The sequence below is a fragment of the Fundulus heteroclitus genome, chromosome 11 (genome assembly GCF_011125445.2).
Source record: "Fundulus heteroclitus isolate FHET01 chromosome 11, MU-UCD_Fhet_4.1, whole genome shotgun sequence".
Taxonomy (NCBI): Eukaryota; Metazoa; Chordata; class Actinopteri; order Cyprinodontiformes; family Fundulidae; genus Fundulus; species Fundulus heteroclitus.
Genome location: NC_046371.1, coordinates 28315473 through 28339997, shown reverse-complemented (window position 1 = coordinate 28339997; position 24525 = coordinate 28315473). Strand labels below are relative to the sequence as shown.

Below are 24525 nucleotides of genomic sequence, written 5' to 3'. Positions count from 1 at the left end.
AAAAAAAAATGTAAACCAGCTCATAGCCACTGAGTAATTATGAACGTTTTTAAACTTTTTTTAAATAAATTGTCCCAATAATAATGAAAAAAAAAGTTTTTGCAAATGGGTTTAGTTGGAGCAAAGATGAACTTCAGCTGCAGTTTTCTAGTCTTACCTTTTACTCTGCTGCCATCTAGAGGATTAAAGGGACCACTACTGCTCAGCCAATAACTGACATACAGCCGCACTGCTGGATTACTTTATTATTTTATTAATGAGCAGCAAAGACACCTGTCAGTACCGTAATACCATTCTTCAGATCTTCTTTCTCCTGCCATCGAAGCATGTTTTTTTTTTACTTGTAGACAAAAATAAGTTCACTCAAGGAGTCAATGACAGAGATTAAAACAATTGTTAATTTTATTATTATTCAGGGATTCGTATATACACTTAAGGTGATGTGGTTTCCTGGGTGTGGCTGCAGCGGTTGTGAGGCTGAAAGAAAACCGCTTTTAGAGCGTAGACCGAAAGCACAGATGAGATCGATGTGTCCATCTTCGAATTCAACGCCAACACCTTTATAGCCACTCACCCATTTTATTCGTTTCTATTTTACACACTGCGCTATACAAAATTCATTTTGGTAACATCGTAGAATTGATCCGATCCTGTTTCGGTGTTGACAGTGAGGGCGGGGTGCAATCACCCGATGCTACAAAAAAAAATAAAAATCTTTGAGGCAGACTTTAAAATGTGGCATACAGTAATCACACTGGCATTCATGACTGATGAACAACACGAAATAAATATCTGAGGCTATATGTTGTTTTGGAAACCACACATCAGCTGGTGGGAGATCCTTTCCTAAATATCTTGACTAGAGATTATGCGAAGGTAAAGTGGAGCGCTACGTTAAGCCGAAATGATACAAAAAAGCGGTTAAATCTAGATTCCAGTTGTACAAATGGTTTCACGTGTGATCTCTCAGGTTATAGTCAGTCGTGAGGCACTCATATTGGACAGGCAGTTTATTTACAAATAGCAGTCCCATACGCGCGCGCACACACACGCACAAAAAAAGAAAAAAAAAAGAAAGTAAAATTTACAAAAAACGTTCAATGTAATAATAATAATAATAATAATAATTAAATAAGAAAAACCTTTTCCCTCCTATTTAAATGTAGCTTGCTGAGGCCATCAAGAAGTACTCAAAAACATACAATCACCAATGGTCATCAAACGACTTACTTTATAAAAATATCACCATGGCGTTGAACAGATTCACAGATTCGACTGTGCAGGAAAGAGAGACTTATTTACATTAATACAAACATATAGCGGATGAAACAGAGACTGAAGGAAATAAAAAGTTGGAGCTTAAACATGAGCAGTGCAGGGAGGGTCCCAAAAGCCAAAAGCTTGAGCAGTTCTTGCTTTAAACGGACACCTCTAAATGTTTCTCATTTGTCCTGTAAAAACCAGAGAGATCATCGGTTAAGAAATTCACAAACGTTACGGCGAGAGTTTCAATCGGTTGCAATAACCTCTTCTTTCTACGGTACACGCTGTTTACTGAGTTGACTGACATGCAAAACAAGTTTTGACCTTTAAATGAGTCTAAAAAAAAAAAAAATGACATCAAATATTCAGAAGTTCTTGTCAGTTTAGTGTGTGACTTCAGGCTTTATTTCAGTTATAGTTCAAGCCAGGTATTTTATCTTGTCCTCAGAAAGTCAATACCAAAACCAACAGAATAAATAAATTATTGTGAAACAGGCTGTTGAGGATGGCTATTGACTGCATTAGACTCATCGCAAAACAGCAGATAAACCAACCTCACCCACAAACCCCCTTAACTATTTTTGTGTTTACACATATAGAATAAATATTTCATTACCCTCCAGCTATGTATTGAAAGCATCACTGTAAGTAGTAGAACAATCCTGTTCAACTTTTGTCTTTTTTCTTGTTTTTTTGTTTTAGACACTTTGCTAGAGATTATCAAATTCAATCCAAGATTCAACCAAAAACATTAAAGTGGTCCTTTTTGAATCTTTGTCTCAATTGGAAGCTGAAAAATCACATTCCAACTAGCCATCCACTATGGCTTTAGATCTAGAGAAGTGTTTACACTGCTTACAACACAGGGGGAGCTCAGTCTCCTGAACTGAGGACTGAACAGGCAATGAATCAATAAAAAACCTGTTCTGGTTTCAAGTACAACTTTTATACTCTATACTTGTCATGGCCCCAAAACCATGCTGCTCTGGGTGGAGTGTCCATTAAAGAACAAAACAAACAAAAAAATAAAATAAAACAATCCTGTTTGCAGGATTGCTACAAAATTAATTGATTGGTTGACATGAGAAAGAGGCAGGAATGGACACCATCTTTAAGTAAAAAAAATAAAGATGGGTTAAAAATTCTAATAGAGACATAATTGGTCATGGACTTGATAACTAGGGATGCCCAAATCTGATTCCCAGAAAAAGTTAGATGTCCTGATTAAAGTCTTTTTAAAGGCTCAATATCTAACTAAACTGGACTGCTGACATGTGTTGCTGGGCTGTTCTCTGTTAACAGTCAGCTGAATTCCCAATGAGCCGTCGTTAGGGAGTGACTTACAAGGAATAGGTCCATGGTTCTTCTGAAAACCACATGGTGTAGTATTTCACCACAGCTTAAAGCTGCTTAATTTGTAACTATATAAATGGAAGTTATTTCACTCATGAATTAGTGTAGGGTTTGGTATTTGTATATTTGTAAATATGTACTGTATACTTGATTGATTCTGATCCGTATTGAGGAAAATCAATCCCGATTCAGGCATCCCTATGAACAACCACACTTTTGAAATACAAGATAAGTGACATAAGACAGACAACTATAATCAGATCAATATGTGTAGAAAGATTTTCAGAGGAAGCTAAAAAGGTACGGCAGGAGCATCACTAGGCAGTGAGCATGCTTGGCTCAGGATGTTAAAGTGAAATCTCACCTTGTAGTTGTTGTGCAGTAAAGCCAAAGTGGGAATACTGACAGGGTTTAGTATCTACAACGGGTCTGGCAATGCTGAGGGAGCAGAGAAAAGAAGAACAATGGGGAGACTTACAACTGCTATCACAAATATCAGCTGTGGCTGTTTGCTGCTTAGCACTGCACTATGAAGGAAATTGTAAAAGTATACACACCACTTGAACTTTTTTGACGTTTCTCATGTTACAACTACGAAATTTGAACACAATGATATATATATATATATATATATATATATATATATATATATATACATGTATCCTTTTTACAGTTTTATACCAACAAAAGAATTGGCGTAGATTGAAAATTTCACCCCTTTTGCCTTTGTAAAACATCCAGTGGAACCTATTTCCTTTTTTTCCTAATAATGTGACATCTGAATACAATAAAGTACTTGACTACAGCTAATTTTATTCAAAGGCATCACAATAAAAGGGTCAGCATGAAAGATGCACATTGTACTTTTTGGATTTTATTCGGAAAAGATTTTTAAAATCATAAATTGTTTTCCTTCTACCGGGGGTTGGATATAAATGCAAACAAATTGTAAACACCGCGAAACGCTTTAATTCCTCTGTACGTTTACACTACTTTGTGCTGGCCTATCATGTAAAATTCTAAAATGAATTAAGACGTGTGACCAAAATGTGACAGTATGTAGCATAAGGGGTGTGAATACTTTTGCATGCTAGTGTATGAAAAGATAATGTGAGCAGAAATCAGGGGTGGGAGGAGTGTAGAAAAGCAGTTTAGAACCCCTATGCGGGGCTTACAGTGGCCACTATGATTTTACTATTTAGTAAAGTAAAGTTTAACCGTCTTTCAAAGGGTAAAAAACAATGACTTCAAAATAAATAACATTGCAATACATCTGCATGTGCAATTGAGAATAGCAAGTACAAAATGCCAGTATCTGCATGGACGAAGAATGGAATTTAAAGGAGGCAAATGAGATCACAGTGAGGTAAAGAAAAGTGTCCATTACTGGTGATACTCATGGCGATGGAAGGTGAAGGTGCCCTCTGCTGGTGTGAAATGAGATGACGTGGGGATGGACAGGAGAGGATCAGGACAGCACGCTGGTGTCCTGTGAGTCAACGTCCTGCATGTTCATGACATCCGTACTTACTCCGCTCTCATAAATGGGGTTGTCGAACGCCGACTCTTCCGTCATGTTGTCGTACGGCGGAGAGGATGTCGGCATTCTGACCGACTTCCCCTGTAGTCTTGAGCGAAGCGTGGAAAAACAGAGAGCATCCTGTAAAGCCTCCTTCTGATTACAAAGACAGTGTAAGAAGTTTAAAAGTATTACTCACTTCGCAAAGTAGACATAAATCCCCAAAACAATCACCAGGACGATTGCAGTTGGAATGAAAACTGCAAGGGTGATATTTGTCCCCTCCATGCTGTAATCCATACTAACAACTAAAAAAAAAAGAAAAAGAAAAAAACAGTCAATATTTTGTGCAATTTTCACAACAAAGAGATATCAATATTAACTGGGTTTGTGATTTTTTTTTTTTTTTTTGTAACATGGCTCACCATCCAGCCTTCGTTCATTCACATACTGCTCTGAAGATGCTGCAAAGACACAAAATCATCTTTTTCAAGGAGCTGCACAAAAGCCCCACGCACAGCGCTTGGACTTAGAAATAGTAAAGAGAAGAAAAAAAAAAAAAGTCCTACAAACAGCATCAGGATCAATATCAGGCTGCTGTGTAGTTCTAAGTATTTGGATAAATTCTAAAAAAAAAAAAAAAAAAGGGAATGATTCACAATCTCAAATTTCACCTCTGCAGGCAGGAGGAGTGCTGTTCCACTGAGACGGGTGTCCGGGGACACAATAGATGGTGGCCCCTCCCTGCAGCTCAAAGCCTGCATGGCAGGAAAACGTGAGAGTCTCCCCTGCTTGATAAAAGGCCTTTTCAGAGCTCTGGGTGCTGGTGGAAGCTCCTCCGGGGTTTCTACAGGGCTCATACTTTTCAGCTGGGGAGGGGGGGGGGGAAGAAGATAACCAAATGTTCTTAATGTCAGTGTTTGAAAGACTCACAGCATTAAGTGACTTGGGTGGGAGGGGGGGGGGGGGGTGGATGTGAGTCACTTACGGACACACTTTGGCAGTCTGTCGCTCCACTTGGGTGCTGCCGAGTCCCGCTTGTAGCAGGTGAGGACACCTGAGCCGGACAGAACGTAGCCTTTGTTGCAGATGAACTCCACGGTCGAGCCGACATTGAGGCGGGCGCACGAGATCACTTTCCGACTGTGCTCCACGTCTCCTGGATCTCGGCAGGTCAGAACTGGTGTGCCACAATAAACAGAGAAATGATCAACTGTTTACAACCTGTGACAACACAGCGCCACATTTAAGCAGTTGAATGTATATATATATATATATATATATATATATATATATATATATATATATATATATATATATATATATAAAAAACACCACTCAAAGCCGTTTGCAAAGAAAAGTTGAAAAGGAGAACTAACCCAAAGTATCTAAAACCTCTCTAGAATCTCGAGAGCTTCTTTTAGCTCTAAGCAGGTATTTCATAAATTTGAGAAACTAAAATTTCCAAGCTTTAAATTATTTTCATCTTTCAAAACCTTTCTAGTCACAAACCTTTAGCCCACATGATTTCCCCAAGGTATCCATTGGTTAAGATGTCATGTTAAGGTAAAGGATGTGAACATTCACTCACAAAAATCTGCTGAGTTGTTACTTTAGTCGAAACGCTGGCTTTATGCTGACTTGACAGAATTTGGGTAGTTTTACCAAAGTTGATTGAAAACTTTGATCAAGTTTGCTCAGGTTGAGAAGGGACTTCATCATGCTTTACAAAGCATTTTTAACTGTATAACAACTTGACCCAACATCTCTGAACCTCCTCTGCAGGATGAAATAAGAAATAGTACGATTAAAGATGGTAGAAGGATTCTGTATAATTAAGGTAAGGTCAGTGAGTGCTGTTACTGACTTTAGTTCACATTTGAGGACGAGTCAGCCAAAGATAATGGCAGTTATGTGCTTTTATGATCTGACCAAAGAGCTGGTTATAACGTCAATACAGACCAGCAATATTTCATAAAGTGGTACATATATTTAGCTTGGTTTCATGATATTATTATCATATTTAGATTCTTACTGTCATTATTTTTATCTGATTATTGACATGTTCTCCCTGTTCATACACTGGTTCTCTCTGGGTACTTCTTTCTTACCATCCAAAAAGTTTCATGTAAGGTTAGTAAGCAATGTTACGTAGGCGTAAGAGTGTGTGTTCTTGTTAATTTGTCCTGTCTGTGTTGCGCTGTGAATTACTGCAGACCAGTCTGGGGTGAGCCTGGCCTATTGGTTGCTGCCCATGTCAGTTGTCTCAACCATTACTTTAGTTTTAGCTTTTTATGTCAATAGGCAAGATAGATTTGCAGCATTTCAAAATCAAACACCATTATACCTTTGTTTTGGTACAACAGTGAGGCATGGGAAAGCTGTTGGTCCATGAGGAAAGGTGTGTGAATTTGATGCTAATCTCTATCTTTCCCCCCCCATAAAAATACTACCATATTTTATCCTATGCTAATCCTTTGTCTGAGCACTGTTTCCTTAGCTTTCCACAGATTTTCTACCTTAAATATTGGAACTATAAGAACGGTTTAAATAAATCAATGCAACTATTATTATAAGAACATTCTCCAAGTCAACCAAAAGGCCTCTTTTCATAGAGTGCTGTAGTCTCAGAATTTTGAATCCCTTCTTTATTTTCATGTACAGCCCCCTTTTGCTGTAATGACCTGCTTCACACATCATCCATAGTCAAACACCAGCATTTAGCAGCAAAGTAGCCCTGAGCATCACTAGGCCATCACCATGGTCCACTGTAAGCACGGACGTTGCGTTCATCACACGATCCGTTTTTCCTTCTCCTCACCATCAGCCTGAAAAGTTCAGGTTTTCATTTACCACTCTACAGCAGACAATCCCTAAACTCCTTCTTCCTATTTATACAATTGTTGGCAAATTGGAGCTGACTTTTCAAGTTCTGCTCAGTAAGTACTAGAACAGGTCTTGGAGTTCAGGTATGAAGAGCTTCTGTGATTCTGCCATGACCCTAATTGTGTACTGGAACCTCAGTGACCGTTTCCACCGGGTATTGCTGCAGGACTTTGACTGCTGGCACTGTTTTGATGATCTGCCTCCTCGTGGGATCTGATGGCAGCAGTTGTTTCCCATTTATGACACATCCAGCTGGTGTAGCAACTGTTCCTGGAAACTTGCAAACTTGCTCCCAACTGTAACTATAGAAACATTCAGGGCCTTTGCAACATTTTCTGTCAATTGCAAGACTCTGTAAAACATAGCGAGCTGGCAATTTAGTCATTAGTTTGAGGTGTGTTGGATCACAGACATAGCTGTAAGTTACAGAATACCGACTCCCCGAGGAAAGGAGTTTAAGACCCCTGATATAGAAACTGCAGTAGTCACCGAAAGTAGCATTCATTGTTGGCATTTAATAAAATCATGATAATATCACCTTTATTTACCTTTTCTAAGTTAATTTTGAATTGCAGATACCTGGACATTTGAATTTAGGTGATAAATATAATTTGAATACTGTTAAGTATAACTGCAAGTAGTTTTTCCCAAATCGCATATCAGCCAGTCACTCCAATTAAAGGAAGTCATAATTTGCAAATAGATAAAATAAATAAAAAATAAAATACATAAATACCACCTTGTAAAAGTAAAACATTTCAGAATATTTTAATGCAATATCAAACTAATGGGAGTTTGGTAAAACTACTTTTCTGACTTCCTGTAATATTTAGCTGTCCTGCAGCAACCTGAAAAGATGAAGAGGGTTCATATTTGACCCGGTTAGGCTCGTCAAAATAAATCGCTTTTATGCCAAAGTTTTTTTTACAGTGTTTAACATATTTCGCTATTAACTACCAACAAATATTTTTTGCGCAGGAACAAAGATTTTCTGTTTATACTATTTCAGTTCTTTGAACCAGCCTTGATTCCAATGTTAATCATTCAGGGATCTCTTTCAAGGACATTTAGTAATTTTAGCACATTTCAACCTTGAATAAAAATCTTTTACTTCTTGGTAAAACATCGAATGACCATTGTCTATAATACAGTATGACCTTTTCCTTTGTTCAAGTGTTTGTGTAAATGATAGATAAACTGAGTCATAAATATTGCCCATAACCCTTCGCTAAAATACTAAAGTTTATGTTTTCATATGTTTTTACCCTAGAATGTTTTGCTTATGTGCGTCCCTCAGGAACAAGTAACAAGCATCGGTAACAAGTGCGCACGGCTTTTTCGAAATGGAAATGTACACACTCTCATAGCATATCACTAATATGCTGCATGAATAACTGAAAAGACTTCCGCTGGTATCCTCTCACCTTCATCACACTTTGGCACGTCGCCACTCCAGGAAAGATCCCACTGGCACATGAGGATCTCGGAGCCCACCAGAGCATATCCTGGGTAGCACTGGTAGGTGACCACTGTGCCGTGAATGAGGTCAGGATGCGACGTGCTCTTCCAGCCGTTGGGGATCTCCGGAAGTTCGGGACAAGTGTCATTCCTCGGCACCTCTGCAGACAATTGAGCAGTGAACCGAATAAGGAAAAATAATACTACTTGACAAAACGAAAGCATTTTCCCAATATAATGAAAACAGAATGGCGTTACACAGCCTTAAGGAGTGTGAAGCATTAATATGTAACGCTCTCTGGAGAGAAGAAATACGACAGCACAGTTGTGTGTGATTTGCTGGGGTCTAAACAGCCACTGTTGGAGGGCAAAAATCTAAATGGAGGCGTGTGATGTGCTGGATGGAGCCCGGCAGGTGGTTTGGCAGTCGTCAATCTCTTCGTGGATGGCCAGCTCCGTAAAAAAAAAAAAACATTTGGCAAAGGCTTTTGATATTGATGTCTGCCCTGTTCTTGAGTTTCTTTGTTTGCGTTTGCTTAATTTTTTTTGCGTCTGCGATACGCAAGATGACTGACAGTGACACAGCAGGAGAAGGGAGGGAAAAGGCAGTAAGATGCAATGGTTACACCGAATCCCTTAACCAGAGAAATATATCTTACACTTGCTTTTGTCTTTTCTTGTCAAAGATGATTTATTTTTTTTGCCGTTTAACAAAAAAGTGTAATCGCTCGTCCAGCTAAAACCCACAAGCACCGGTTCCTTTGACAAAAGGTACAATAACCTGCAGACGTATTCATACTTTTTTCCCCCAGATTTCACAGCCATGTAATGAAACACATGGAGCAAAGTACTCTGGTCAGAAGCAACAGATCGTTCTATATGCAAAACACCGTCTGGTGGAAAATTAATAATGTGCATTACCCTAAACACACCATAAATATGTTCAAACATGTTGGTAGCAGCATTATACTGTAGGGAAGCTTTTCTTCAAAAGGGACAGGGGTAACGTTGAATATGATGAAAAGATGGATGTTGCTAAACACCATGTAATCATGGAAGAAAGCTCATAAACTTTTACCCAGATCTCAAGTCTATTTAGGAAACCTAAAGTCAGAGTTGCTATTGAATGATTTAGATCAAAGCACATTCATGTATTAGAATCAGCCAGTCAATGTCCAGAGTAAAGACTTAAAAACTGATGTTCACAGATGCTCTTCAACATATCGGGGCGTAAACATGAGCTATTTTGCAAAAAAAGACCAGGCAAAAATTTTGGTTTCCACATGTGGAAAGCCCAAAAGACTTGAGGCTGCAATTGCAATGAATGTTAAAAAAAACAACAAAAAAAAAAAAATTGACAAAATATGAAAACGGTGAAGTTGTATGCATGCTTATTGCGAGGTGATGCACTTTAATATTTGAGTTCAAATGTGTTGGTGAAGATTCTCAGTCAACCAGGTGATGGTCAATCCAATCCAAAAAAATAAAACAACTGGACTTGTTCTTCTATTTTTTTAACCTTTTTTTGGATTAAGTTCAAATGGGGGGAAAAAAATCCTAATACATTGTGTAAAAACAAAGCACACATCTTACCAAAGAAGTGAACTACAAATCCATTGTTGTAGCCGTAAATGTTAGTTGCAGGATCTGACTGGAACTGAATAGTGACATCAGCCATGGATGTGTAGAGTTTGAAGTGTGGCCGTGCGCCACTGTACTGGCCCAGGATGTTGGCTGTCAGGTCGTCACCATCGTAGAAAGTCAGTTGGTCGTTCTTGCCCAGATTGAGACTGCAAAACAAATTACATCTATAAATACATACATAAAGATGATTTACGGCTCTGTGATGGTGTGCAAAGAGGCCTTACTGTTGCGTTTGTGTATGTTTATTAGCTGCTGAGAGCAGAAGCCGATGATATAGGGTTATGTCAGCAATACTTTGAAAATGGTAATGCAGTTTACATTGGAACAGTCTGGATGTGGAGTAAACACCAAATAATATATTGCCTGGTAGCCTCTATTGCCTCCAGGATATATACTAATGTGTATATGGGTACATGATTATATAGTAAGGCTCCAGAGTAAGGACCAATTTCATAAACAAATTAATGTTCAATATAAATATGGGAAAAATGTCATCTATGGATGCAAACTGAAATGAGAAAATTTGAATAGTACTGGAAAATACACTAAGTAAACTAAAATGTTGAAATCTTGCTTTTACTTTTTTGTGCCTTGCAAAAATATACCTAACCCTTGAAGTTTTCACTTTTTGTCATGCTATAGCCACACATTTCTATTTATTATAATTGGCTAAAATATCAACATAAACTCGTTTATTCCTGAGACGGATAAATAATAAACAGGTTTGAATGTTTTGTACAACTACACATCAAAAATGTATTTGCGTTTCTTTCACTGGAATTACAGCAGCGGGTCTTTTGGGGTATGTCGCTACCAGCTTTGAATATCTGCATACTGACATTTTTTTCAGATTTTGAAAATATCTGAAGCTATCTCAGATCTGAAGAAAAGTGTCTGTGAAATTAATTTTCAAATCTTGTTACATATTTATAATTGGTTTCAAGACTGGACTTTGAGTGGGATGTTCTAAAACATGAATATTGTTTGAAACAAATCATTTTTTTGCAGCTCTGGTTACATGTTTGGTGTCACTGCTCTGCTGGAAGCGTCCCATCTCTACCCTTCGCTTATGTCCGTTCAGCTGCTATTAACACACCAACTGTTCTTTGTAATTGTTTACAATACCGCGGGCGGCCATTTTGGGTGTTTGCCATCAACTGTTTCTTCTCTTTTTTACTGCATTTCCACTGGTTATTTTGAGTACTGCCCCCCTGTGTTTTTGGTGAATACTACAGCTACAGCTAGGTATAGATATCTACAGAGCTTCTATGGGCTCACGCACAGTCCGCACAGACCTGCGTGACAACCTAACGTGCAAGTATAACTCAGCCTTAACAGGTTTTCTCACAGGTTTGCCCTGCCCTTCCATTGATTTCAGAGCGGTGAACCCATTGTAGAAATGTATTCCCTCCACAGCATGATAAGGCCACCACCAATGTTTCACTGAGATGATGGTGTCTCTGTTCTTGCCAGTCGTCCAAGTACGACACACTTTTCAGATTTCTATTCGTAAAAAAATTTGTATTATTTTCATTCCTGCTCACAAATCTGCACTACATTGTGTTGGTCTGTCAAATAATGTGGCAATAAAATACATTAATGTTTGGGGTTCTAACTTGGGAATAATAAAAAACAAGGGTTTAAATAATTTTGCAAGGCAAAGTTTATTTTCATATGTGAAAGATTGACAGAATTGTGTAGTCATTGATTGACTTAAAAATAGGTCTTTCTTTTGATCAGTAAAGTTTGGAAGAACTGACACAGAGGGGAGGGAAATCTGAAGAAAGGTTAGTTCCCCACTGGGTTGCAAACATGTTTTTGATGTTACTTAATAGGAATGGTCAAAATAGCAGTGTTGATTGGTTGTATAAATCATAATCTAACCTAATCAGGTTAGTGTTACCACCAAATGCCATTTTTTTAGAGAGGAGAAAAGTCTATTTTGGATATATATTTATCACGTGTGTTTCACCTAACACCATGCTTGATCAAGCTACCACTTAAACACGTAAACACAAAGAGGAACTATGTTTTCCTTGAATTAAATAACACAACCTGGAATTGAAAATACAAGAATATCATAAATTGAACGGAAGCAGTGTTAGCAAGGGAGATCTGGCTTGAGTGAACAAAATGAAAACTAAGAGGTGAAAATCTTAAAGGAGCAATAAGTAATAATGACACCTAGTGTTTTAAAGTCAAGAAAAAGGAGAAAACCTTGACAAATGAGAATGATTTTGGTTAATTCTACCGTAAATTTCTTAGTTATTGCTCCTTTAAGACTGATCAAATGCTAAAACGTCTATGCTTGGCATCTATAGGGCAACAGTGGCACGGGAGCTAGGAGTTTGTCCTGTAATCGGTGGGATGCTGGTTTAAACCCCTGCTCCAACCTCCTCAGTCGTTGTGCCCTTGGGCAAGACGCTTCACCCATTTTGCCTGCTGTCGGTGGTCAGAGGGTCAGCGGTGCTGACTGTATGGCAGCCCTGCTTCTGTCAGTCTGCGCCAGGGCAGCTGTGGCTACAATGTAGCTCACCACCGTCAATGTGTGAGTGGCTGAATGTATGGTTAAGTGCTTTGGGGACCATATATGCATCCGGTCTAGATAGTTTTGAGTGTAAATTTACAGTGTAAATCAAATATATCTCATACTTTTTTTTCTTAGATCTGACCAACGTTCTGCTGTGTTTTGATATTGCCCAGTCAAGCTGTTCAGTCACCCTTATTCTGATTAAATCATTAGACGTCAATTGGATTTTCAACACACAATAACATGTGAAAGCAATGCAGGATTTTGCACCAAATGTTAGTCGACTTGTCTCAACACACGAGACCTGACAGCGCTAGAGGCTTTTCTTTAAAAAGACTTGATGCAGGTGTAGACACGAAACATTGTTAGCATCATCTGTTGTGAAGCAGCTCTGCTCATTTGAACATCTAGTTCTTTTTATCATCATCATCATCATCATCATCATCATCATCATCATCATCATCATCATCATCATCATCATCATCACATGTGGAGCCTGTGTGTGTGCTGAGAGATTACTCAGGCTTGTGCAGCACGAACACTGGTAAAAAGAGCCTGTGCCAAAATCTTTTTTTAATGAGGGACCGCCAGTGGGAAAGCTCTTACACTCGGCTGGCTGACCACTTGAGTCATTTCATCAGTCAGTCCGTCAGTGGCGAACAAATTTGCAAGGAAATGCCTACAAAGGCCGCACAATCCTGCCAAAACCCATCTGAGCCACAAATGAAGTGCAGCGTTGAAATATCTGAGATTTGCTATGATGTAGGACTCAGCAACACATAACCATGTAAAGCAGTTTTAACAGACTCACAAAAGCAAAATAACTCCACTTACTTTTAGTGTGATTTGGATAAAGGTTTTGTGCCAGAAGCAATTCATGGTAATATTGAATTGTTCTACAAAGTGCCAATTCTAACTGATCAAATAGTGTCTTGCAGTTTTCACAAACACAACGTTGTGAGTAGTTAAGAGGAGTAAAGAGTGATGATGATTCCATCCTCCATTTGGGTTTATTTTTAGATAAATCGGCCAAATAAGGTAAATGATAAAAAAAAAAGAAAAGACTTCTCCCCACACATTTGTTTAACACCTGAGCTTGATGCAGCCATCCAAGCCCCGGCTGGAATACCAGTCACAGGTGATTTATTTTTCCTTTCTTTTTTCTGAGCTGTGGTGCTTTCATGGTCTGCGGGTTAACGGCCCTCCAGATGGTCTCGCCCTATTTCGTCAGAATAACACCCGTGGCATCCTCTGTGAGACACACAGGAGCACCGTGCAGCCAGTTGGTTTATTGTTTTTAGTGTTTAATTAATTAACGCTTTCCTCTACCTGCTGATTATGTCATCAAGGCTTTCCAGCGCTCTGCATTTTATTGTTTCCTCGCCAAAAAAAAAGTCCCCCTGATTTCAGGCTACACTAGAGAGAAGATCATTTATCTGCCAGTTGGCAGTCTCGCCGAGCAATTCCCTTCAGTCACAGCATTTTATCTCTTTTAAAAGAAGTTCCTCCTTTCACTGTGAATAGTTTAGAGTTTTGCCACCAGAGCTGGTTGAAATGACTTATTGTATTCATTCAACAGACCTTTTGAATGTATCTACAATCACGGTGCCAGAACAGAAAGATCCAAATGTGTAGTGCCTTTCTTGCACACTTACAGATCTCTGACAGGCGGATCCTTCTAGGCTACACAACTGCCTTTTTCCTAGAGCAGCACCACCCAAATGTTTGCATCCAAACGTCTTTCCTGACGTTAGCATTTGTATTCTTCTGATTCTGTATAGGCTGATCACAGGACTCACCATAAAGAAAAAACAGTGTTGACTGTTTAATGCATGTCATGACCTGCAAACAGCCAGTGAAGAGAACAGGTTAACATTGGGTAACCCATGGGAAATAACTGAAAGAAATATACACACAAAGTTGAAGTGTACCTTCTTATGATGCAAAGACCGGATTTGATTGGTGATTAGTGATCACAGAGCCCGGAAAATGTTTATACCCCTTGAATTTGTCCACATTTTGTTATGTTACAACCACAAATTTCACTGTATTTTATTGGGAGTTTATGTCACATGCCAACGCATGAAAGGACATCAAGTTTTCTAAATATTTTACATGTATAAATTGTGCCGTCAACTTAAATTCGGCCTCCCTGGTTCAAAATCCTGTCCAACTACAGTTTGCTGTAATTAAGGCCACAAGCATTTTGCGATGTTAAAAAAGTTTCTCACATTTAGTGACGTACATTTTTATCCATTCTTCTTTAAAAGGGTAGCTTTAGCTCACTCACATTTGTTGAAGAGCATCTATGAACAATTTTCGATTGGATTTAAGTCTGGACTTTGACTGGGCCATTCTACAGCATGAACGTGATTGGATCCTAACCAGTACTTTGTAGCTACGTATGCTAGGGTGATTAGGGTCATATGCTGCTGAAAGTCCCAGGTCTTTTGGTGCCTCTCACAGCTTTTCCTGGACGATTGCCATGCATTTAGCTTCAGCCACCTTCCCATTAAGTTAGAGCAGTGTCCTTGTCCCTGTAGGAAACATGCATTCCCACAGCATGATGCTGTCACCACCGGCGTTTCACTGCAGTGATGGCTGGAGTTTGACGTTGCCATCACAACACATTGATATGCATTAGTCGAAAGTATTCAGCTTTAGTTTTTTTGTAGTGCTAGAAAGCAAATCTTTGCCCCTGCTGAAGAAAAACATCCTCCCCCACAATGATGGTACCACCACCACCACCACCACCATGTGCCACTTTGGAGATAATATGTTCAAGACGTCGTACAGTATAAGTTTCCTGATTAATATTTTTTTTCTATTATTTAATATAGATCAAAAAGTTACATTTTGGTCTCATCTGATCAGACAACATCATTCAACATCTTTGTTGTGCTCTGCAAATGGCTTGTGACAAAACTTTAATACTATTATTATTATTATTATTATTGTCTTTCTTGTAAGAATGCCTTATGACACACTGTTTCATAAACTTCCCCCACTTCAGGCTTCTCCGAAACCTTTTCCCCAATCTGCTTGTTGCATGTTTCTTGGTGTTAAAGATGTTTGTATACTAGTTTTCCCTAACAGTCATCTGATTTGTTCACTGCTGTATTCATATTTGGATTAATTTACGCACAGTTTAACTGAAAAGCTCACTTATAAAGGCAGTTACACTGGACTTTATTTAGGGTATTAGAAAGACGGCTGAATACAAATGCATGACAGACTTGCAACTTAAATGCCCCCTTCCACTTCACAGTTATGCACTACTTTGTGGGAGTCTATCCCACAGAACCTAAATGGGATGGAACTTTGAAAATTGCATTGAACTTTGTGGTTGTAAGGTGACAAAATGTGAATGTGTTGGAAACTTATTACACGTCCATGATTAGTTTTGCAAGGCGCTGTATCTGATGAGACGTTTCCTTTCGCAAACATGGTCTTGGCCTTTTCAAACCTTCAGAGTGCGGTTTAAAACAAGAACTTTGAGAAGTTCTCTGCATACCAATCACACTGGCTCGGTTCAGCGGGGGAAACAGGGAGAGAACAGTTGCTTTTCAAAGGCCTCTAGGCGCTTGTCTCCTCCTCCAACCTGACAAGTTTTTTTTTTTTTTTTTTTTAAAAGCCACAGCTAATCTTCAGCAACTGAGACAGAATAGGAATTGCTTTCATGCTTTTTAGAGGAAAGCCTCTAAATCTTCTTAACGTAGAGATTATAAACTCACATTAGTTTTTGTGGTTTAAAATAAGTTCTAAGCAATCAAAAACACCCTCAATACAAACTGACTTGTAATTCTCAGAGTCTCCACCAGAGGATGCAACCCACCCGAACTAAAATGCTCGCTGTTTCTGGGGCGGCAAACATACATAAACACTACTTAAAGGGGGTGCATGCAGTGCAATCTGAATGCTGATCTATATGTGAAGCATTTACCGAGGTGTATTCTACAGGTGGGACTATCAGCTGTAACCTCTTGTTTCTGGCTCCTGGTCGAGCCATGCTCCGCACTAATTAGCAAAGAGCCAGCCCTCCTGTTTGGCCTAAATTAATTAATCAGTCCTCATTATGCACACTGCTCCTCTGTAATTGCCAGCACAGGCACAGTGATGAATGATAACACAGAAAACATTCTCATTAATGTGGAAAAGTGTGTTCCCACCCTTATAATGAGACAGCTCTTATCCACAAGAGCCTTCTGCGCACAAACACACTTTGCAACAAGCTGCATGTTGACCAAGCCTTTAGGAATGCTGTTTCTCAAGCTAAACGGAGCGGACACAAAAGGTAACAGTGGGGTCTGCGGGGATCAGAGGGCTGCTTCAGCTGCCACGACAGCCACGCCTGACCAACCTTGAGATAAACTAAAGCCGGGCGCAGCACTATTAATTTACAGTGAAAAGCCTCCGGTGGCTCGGATTAAAATACAAATTGAAGAGATACAATTTAAAGAGAGATCCGCTGAATCAAAACCGGAATATCTTAAATGGAACTTGTTTACTTCTGCTGTGCAAAAAACATCCCCTCTTGCTCTTTCTTATCCTTGGCATACTGCTAGCCGTGCAGCATCAGACATTAATCACAGACTTCTAATCTTGATCTAAAGAACACGGAGGGACGTGGGGTCACAAAAGGCCCCTGCGCTCCATGCGGACACGGCGTACGTTTTGTTAGTATGCTCCAGCGCTGACTGTCCGCGGTCTGTGGATCACTCAGTGACGACTCATACTGTATCTCAGTGCCTGTGAGCCTTATGGGAAACTCACGTGTGCTGCTGCTGAGGGATGCCACACAAAGCCAAGCATGTGCAGAGACCATGCATATTTTCACAAATGTCACTGAGAGATATGAAAATGGATCTGTCTATTTTGTTTTAATCCGGTGTAAAAAAACAAATACATTTGAGAGAAATAAATTCCTCTCACTCTAACAGCTTTTTTTTTGCTAAATTGTGTAAAGGAGGCCTACACAAAGGCGGGTTTGGCTCTGTCTGAGAAACCTCATGGTCGGATAGGGGGTCCCGTCCAGACAAAGCGGCTGCAAAACCAACATTTGACCTCGTAGAGTTTGAAAGTTTGAAGCCGCCCCCTGGCAGCGGCCCTGGTCTGAATACTCCTATCTGCATAAGCAGCTACTAGCACAAACGACAACAATGACATACGTCTGAGTTGAGGTTGTTTTTAAGACACAATTCAATTTTTTGTGAATTTCACTCTGACATATCTTGCTCCCCTACTGCCTTTGTGTGGACCACCTTATTATCAGTCTTTCTCTTGTGTCTGCTGTTTTTGCCCTACTCTTCTTCCTTACTTACTTCTGTGGCAGTGTCACTGCGCCACTCACTGGTGTGACATAGGTATTACGATGCCTATTACGACACGTAATAGCAATGAATTGTATGGATTAATACACCCAACAATCGAACATTTTCACATTTCCACTTATAGCCTCAGCATCCTTGAGCTTGGACTTAAAAAATTGTAGCAATAAATAAATAAATAAAACTGTCGGATTAGCAAAATTGGAAGTCTATAACCTTGTTTAGCAGCTCCACAGCCAATACTTTGACGTAAGTGTTCAAAAAACTTAATCAAGAGTAGAGAAAAGAGAACGGCTTGAAGAATAAGACCCAAACGGGAGATAAAGATATCTAAGCAGCACCTAGACAGACTAAATTCTAATTTTCTGCACTCCTTAAGACCCCAAATACACAACAAATATGTATTTAAGGACTGAAAAGTGGATTTTGGGGTGTGCTTGTGGCTCAGCCGGTAGCGTGACCCATGTTTGGAGGCCAGAGTCCTCGACCCGGGTTCGAATCCGACCCGCGGCCCTTTGGCGCATGTCTCTCCCCCTCTTCCACCCCCTTTCCTGTCAGCCTGCTGTGGTAAAAAAAAAAAAATTGTGAAAAAGTCCCCCCAAAAAGGGGGGTTTTGCCTTATATATCCCCTTTAAGGAAACTTGATAACAGTTGCCGCTGTATGAAAAATCTAATTGTATTACAAACAGAACTACAAAAATTCTGAAAAACATCAGCTAAATTATAGCAAATACAAGTAAAAAGTTTATATATCGTAAGAACTGTAGCCAGGGCCTTCTTTTCAGTTGAATTCTATTTATATATTTCCAACAAATTATACATTCATTAAACTTGGTAAAAGCAAACTGAGAGCTATGTAACTAAATGCTGACATTGATTCCTCAAGAGCCCCTGAACAGCATAATGACTTTATAGGCATCACCAGTGGTCTGTTGCAGTAAAAGGACTTTTCACAGTGTCCCGAGAAAATTAGGGATATGAAAAAGAAAGAACTTGTATAAATTGTATAAATAAGGATTGCAACCAATATCTTACACCAGCTACAATTAAAATCTTCCTATTGTCTTTGTTTGGCAGGACCTCAGGCGATTTTCCCACCAGCTTAATCTTAACCTCTCGCTGTGCCTCTTCAACCGCTTTGAGCAGGGGAACAAATCACTTAACGTTGTATTGTTTTAAGACGGATGTACATACTGAAATGGTGGGAATCCCTCAACCGAAACAAACTGATGAATCTCTATAAGATAACGAGACAAGATGTGAGTTTTTTTATGCCAACGCTTGAATCGTTTTGGTTTTAGAAAAATGCTCAATGCTCCATAGCATAAATCAAGGCGATGGCATATTTTTCACCTAATTTAAGACCAATAAGAGGCACGGATTTGAGTCGGCGGATGTCTCTGTGTTTGCGCAAGTGTGACTATGTGAAGCGGAGCCCATGAAGGTGAAGAGTGAAGGTGACACAGTGTGCATGTGTCCATTATGACATCTGTGTGCCGGATTCCATTTGGGTAGACTGGATAAGTGGCTCAGAGTAGTTCACTTGCCAGAGCATATTCATTTCAAAGCCAACTCCGAGGCAAACACCAGGGAAGTGGGAGCAGGGAGGCTTACTGGCTAATCTGGTCAGAGAGCGAGCTGGAAGCGGCGCAGAATCCTTAATGTAGGCGGATGTAAAAATGCAGGGGGAAAAAAAAAAAAAAAAAAAATCTAATTAATGAGCGCTGCCACGGAAAGATTTTCCTTTGTGCACAAGCCTGCTGTGATAAGAAAACAGATGAGCAAGTAGGCAAAAAGTGTGCGTCTGAAGCGAGAGATGGAGTGTTAAACGCCAGCAGCTCAATCGGACCTCCTCCCTCACTCCCCCCTGTGTGAGTTCCAGTCGGGAGACCTGTGCACGGGCTCTTACACTTGGATGTCAAGCATGATCCTTTTGTCCTCTTCCACATGGATGCCCCAGATGCAGTCCTGCCCCTTGTCGTAGGCCTCGGGCCAATTAGGAGACAACACCACGCCGGCAGAGTCTGTGATCTCCCCGCTGCACACAGCTGTAACACACCGAGACAGCCGCGTCAACACGGAGAAACAAACTCTAACCAATTCATAGGCATAAAAGAAAGATCAAGCTGCGTTTTTTTTTTGTTTTGTTTTGCTTTTAAATCATACACTGGAGCAGGAATCCTTTTTTTTTATTATTTGTACTTCTTTGATTTAATTCAATGAACCGTGACTTTAAAAGGACGTGTGTAATGGAATGTGCAAACTGCTCGGCAGGATCACTGTAAAACTGTGTACTAACAACGAACCACTTGGTGGCCATGAGCCTAAAGAGCAAAAAAATGTAATATTCCTTTATCTAGCTTTACAAGAGCGCTTTTCAATTTCATTCTGTGATAGAGTGACCACGCAGGCATTAAGGCAACCAAAGTAAGGTCAGTGAGTTGTGTGTGTGTGTGTGTGTGTGTACTTGTAAGCTGAGTCAGAAAATTTTTTGCTCATTCTACTAGCAAAGCGAGGACTTTGATGTAAGATGAGGACCTTTTTTTTATTCCTCACTTTTTTTTTTTTTGGGCTAGATTCAGGACGAAGCTGTCAATTAGGTTTAGGTTAGGGTCAGGGTTATTCCATAGAAAGGGTTGAAAATGAATGGAAGTCAAGGCATGGTCCTCACTTTGTATTTTAAACAGTGTGTGTGTGTGTGTGTGTGTGTGTGTGTGTGTGTGTGTGTGTGTGTGTGTGTGTGTGTGTGTGTGTGCGTGTGTCCGCGTAAGATGAGTGGGAATAGAGACAGAAAGGTTTAGCAGGCTGTTATGAAGTATTGTGCGTAGTCCGGGCTCTGTGGAAAGTTCAATTCAGGGCAGCTATATTGTGCCTTTAATCTTGAGCCCTTGAAAAATCTGCCCTGCAAGCACACATATCAAAGTAAATAATTCCTATCATCTTAAGAGGAAATTTATCATGGATCAGAGCAAACCAGCTCAGGAAGATACAGCTAAATGGATGGTTGGATTTAATGTTTGAACAAAAGACATCACCACCTGCTGAAATGATCAAGCAAACACCATGAAATCCTTGGATTCGCAGGTCAGACATATTTGACTAGGCTTTTCAGTGGAAGCAGTTTTTTTTTATAGAGTTGCTCCTTTATAGCAGAAAATTGCTGGATCTATTCTCCAGTGTTACCCATAAGTATCTTAGCCTGAATTCACAACTAGGCATGGGCCACTATGAGATTGCCATGGTATAATAACCTTGTATTAAAAATACCACAGAAGCCTGAAGTTTACTTTAAAAATATTAAATTTAAAAGAAAATGCAGAATATTATCTGCTCTAACTTCTTTCATTTAGAAAAAAAGTGTGTTCCCTACAGCTGTTTGAATAATCTAACATATTCAATTACAGTTGTAAAAAAAAAATACATTTAATTAAAGATTTAGGCACAAATATAGAAGAAATGACAATAAAATTTAGTGTAGTAGTTTTTATTGGGAAAAAATAAGAAAAACTACTATCATTACCTTTTGTTATTCCGTTTTTTATAGAGCAACACAAGTACAGGGAGATGATATTAGCTGGTTAATTAGTTATCTGCTTAGGTGGCCAGCCTGCAGTCAGCTTTTTAACAGACATGCTGCCTGTGGCTTACCAGCTGAAGTTTTAAAACAGTGTCCTTTAGTTTCCAATCTATGACTGTGTTTTTTTTTTTACAACCAGAAATATTTCTTATATATATATATATATATATATATATATATATATATATATATATATATATATATATATATATATATATATATATATATATTAGGGCTGGGCAAGTTAACGCGTTAATTTCGCGTTAACTCATTAGACTATTAACGGCGATATTTTCTTTAACGCGCGTTAACGCATGTTGGTCACATGCTTTTATTTTGTGAAGGTCTGTTGCTGCGGTGTAGGGGTTTGAATCAGAACAGTAGGTGGCGATAATGCGCCAATAACCTCGCTGTCAGCCAAGCCTCGGATTCAAAGAAGAAGAAAGGTGCTGGCCGGAAAAAAACAAAGCCGACATGCAGAAGCAGGTGTTTCCAGCTTAGGCGAGGCGGTGAGTTGCCGGCCGGAACAAGTTTTGTGCGGAGCGGAGCGGGGGGGTCTGCATCGACGCCGTTGGTGAAGTCGCTTCTCTCTTCAAAGTATCCATGTGTTTTTGCCTGTTTTTCCCTGCCATTCACTATATGCACAACAACAAAAAACCGCGTGTCAACGTCAAATAAACGCAAGCAACGCAAGCATATCGAGTTAGCAAGCATTTCAGTTTAAAGTTCTTCCAGCATGGAATATGACAGAAACAAGTTAGTTGTAACCACTGCCAAGTTAAACTTTGGTATTGAACATAAAATGGTAATGCTGCTCCCTGCGGTTACCTCAGAAATTGCCTGTTTTTGGTAGATTTTTTCCCCATAAAGAGAATTCCCTGTCAGTGGCAATAAGCTTTAATTTATTATTATTGCTATTTTTTGTTTTACATGTTTAAGTTGAGCTTTACACTAAATATGTGTTACTGATAAGTGCTACAAATGTTACAACACTTTTGTTCATATGGCAGCAGAACATTAAAATAAAAGTGCTCTTTACACTACTTTTGAATTCATTCTTGGAGTTTGTAAATACAATGCGATTAATCATGATTAATCAGGCAAATTATGCGATTAATCGCGATTAAATATTTTAATCGTTGCCCAGCCCTAATATATATATATATATATATATATATATATATATATATATATATATATATATAATAGGGATAACTTTAGAAACATTTAGCCAGCAGACATGCTGTGCACGACAACATGTGGGGGAGGGGCAGTGCAGTGCTACAATGCGCTTCAAACAAACCACAGAAACTCTGGTAGTTTCTCTGCCCCCTCATTAGAAAGACTTTAAGCCATAGGAACAGCAAGATGGAATCTTTTGGTGGCATCAAAACCATAGCATCTTGGAATCCCACAGAAACCGTTGTAAAAGCTATTTATGTGTATTGAGGTGTATTAAATGTAATATTATTATGATTATTTTATTATTATCATTATTATTAAATGTATTATTAAAATTAATGATCCTCAGCAAGCAACAAATTTCTGTGAAAATTGCACCTGGTTTGCGTTTCTGGGTTGAAAGTGTTTTACTTTTGACAACCAAATATAATGCCTTATTTTTGGTATAATAATATTTGTGGTATAATGAATGTTTTAATTGGCACGACCATTTAGCCTTTTTCAACAATTATGACCACAAGCACAAAAACCTTTGGAATGTATATAGTTGTTTCCTGTGTAATATGTTTGTAACTATTTTCCCTTTATGTCCCTAAAGTACTTACTGTATCATACAGTATACTATATAGCATCCTTGCGTGCCATAAATGGACATGTTAGTGTTGTGACAAATTACATCATGATAACTTCTGAAAGTAACCACTTTTTTTTTTACTTTGGAATGCTTTCACAGCTACTTGTATTAAGTGCCAAATGATGGAGGTGGAAATAAGTTTATGGATATATGGGTAACACAAGGGAAGTGTGAGCCCTATTCCCATGTATGAAGACTACACATACAGAAGAAGGCCATGTGATCAGGGTGTAGGGCTAGGATGGGTTAATCTGTTCACTTACCCCTACAGGCAGGCTCAGTCTCATTCCACTGTGGGTTTTGAGCATCCACACACTCAATCACTACAGAACCTTGCTCCAATGTGTAACCAGGATTACATGAGAATTCCACCACTGCTCCCATGCTGTAGGTGGAGTCGCTGCTGCTGAAGTTGCCATACTTTACAAATGGCTCATAGCACATCCCTTTGGCAAAGGCTGCGTAAACAAAGTAAATAGAGTTAGGGACGCGTGACATGGCGCGTACAAAATGAATCAATGAGCAGTCTGCTTGCCTTCGTATCTGATGGCCGCGCCGGTGGACGTCATCGTCCCATCTGTGGTGAACTCCACAAACAAGTAGCGGCCGGTACTGAGCACGCCCTCATTTGGCAAGTATTCCACTTCATAAGAGTCATACACAGGGGGCGAGTCAATGTTGTTGCCGTTTTTTATTAACAACCTGTACAGAAGCGCACAACAGAGAACAAAACGGTCTCGTGAACTAGACTTGAAAGGTGAAGGAACAAGTTAAAAACAAAAAGTTTTAAGTCGCCACGAGAGCAGCTTACACCTCTAGTTGCGGTAGTAACGACTCTGTGTTAATATCCTAGATCGCTCTTGTAATGAGGTGAATGACCATGCCTGACGGTAGCCACGTGGATCAGTAGATTCAATTGAAAATATAATGAATCCGCTGTCCCCCATTTCATGCTACATCAGTCTCCTCAATTCACTGGATTTAAAGAAGGCTTTTAAAGGATTGTAGTGACAATATGTGCTTCCAAATTCATTTATTACTCTAAAGACTTTGGTCATTAATGACCCTTGAGAATGTAATGCTCTCCTCACATGGATAATGTCATTCAGATGGGGGAGTTTAGGGCTCGATACTATCAGCCATTAGTAAGCT

General features: G+C 39.3%; 1 protein-coding gene across 2 annotated transcripts in view; it reads right to left on the bottom strand.

The window, feature by feature from the left end:
* Positions 1-377: 377 nt before the first annotated feature.
* LOC105927793 (seizure protein 6 homolog) overlaps positions 378-24525 on the bottom strand; it is a 141812-nt gene continuing 117664 nt past the window's right edge. Inside the window, exons 7-18 of one of the 2 annotated variants that reach the window (XM_021317594.2) lie at positions 23909-24075; positions 23637-23831; positions 19890-20028; positions 10073-10269; positions 8446-8640; positions 5124-5315; positions 4810-5004; positions 4561-4599; positions 4335-4443; positions 4148-4244; positions 2981-3054; positions 378-1451 (exon numbers count right to left, since the gene is read on the bottom strand). In XM_021317594.2, the coding sequence (XP_021173269.2) occupies positions 3028-3054; positions 4148-4244; positions 4335-4443; positions 4561-4599; positions 4810-5004; positions 5124-5315; positions 8446-8640; positions 10073-10269; positions 19890-20028; positions 23637-23831; positions 23909-24075 (1552 nt within the window). In that variant the 3' untranslated portion in view covers positions 378-1451; positions 2981-3027. Of the gene's footprint in view, positions 1452-2980; positions 3055-3276; positions 4245-4334; positions 4444-4560; positions 4600-4809; positions 5005-5123; positions 5316-8445; positions 8641-10072; positions 10270-19889; positions 20029-23636; positions 23832-23908; positions 24076-24525 lie in introns of those variants that run through there. The other variant, XM_012864730.3, reaches the window with a different exon arrangement.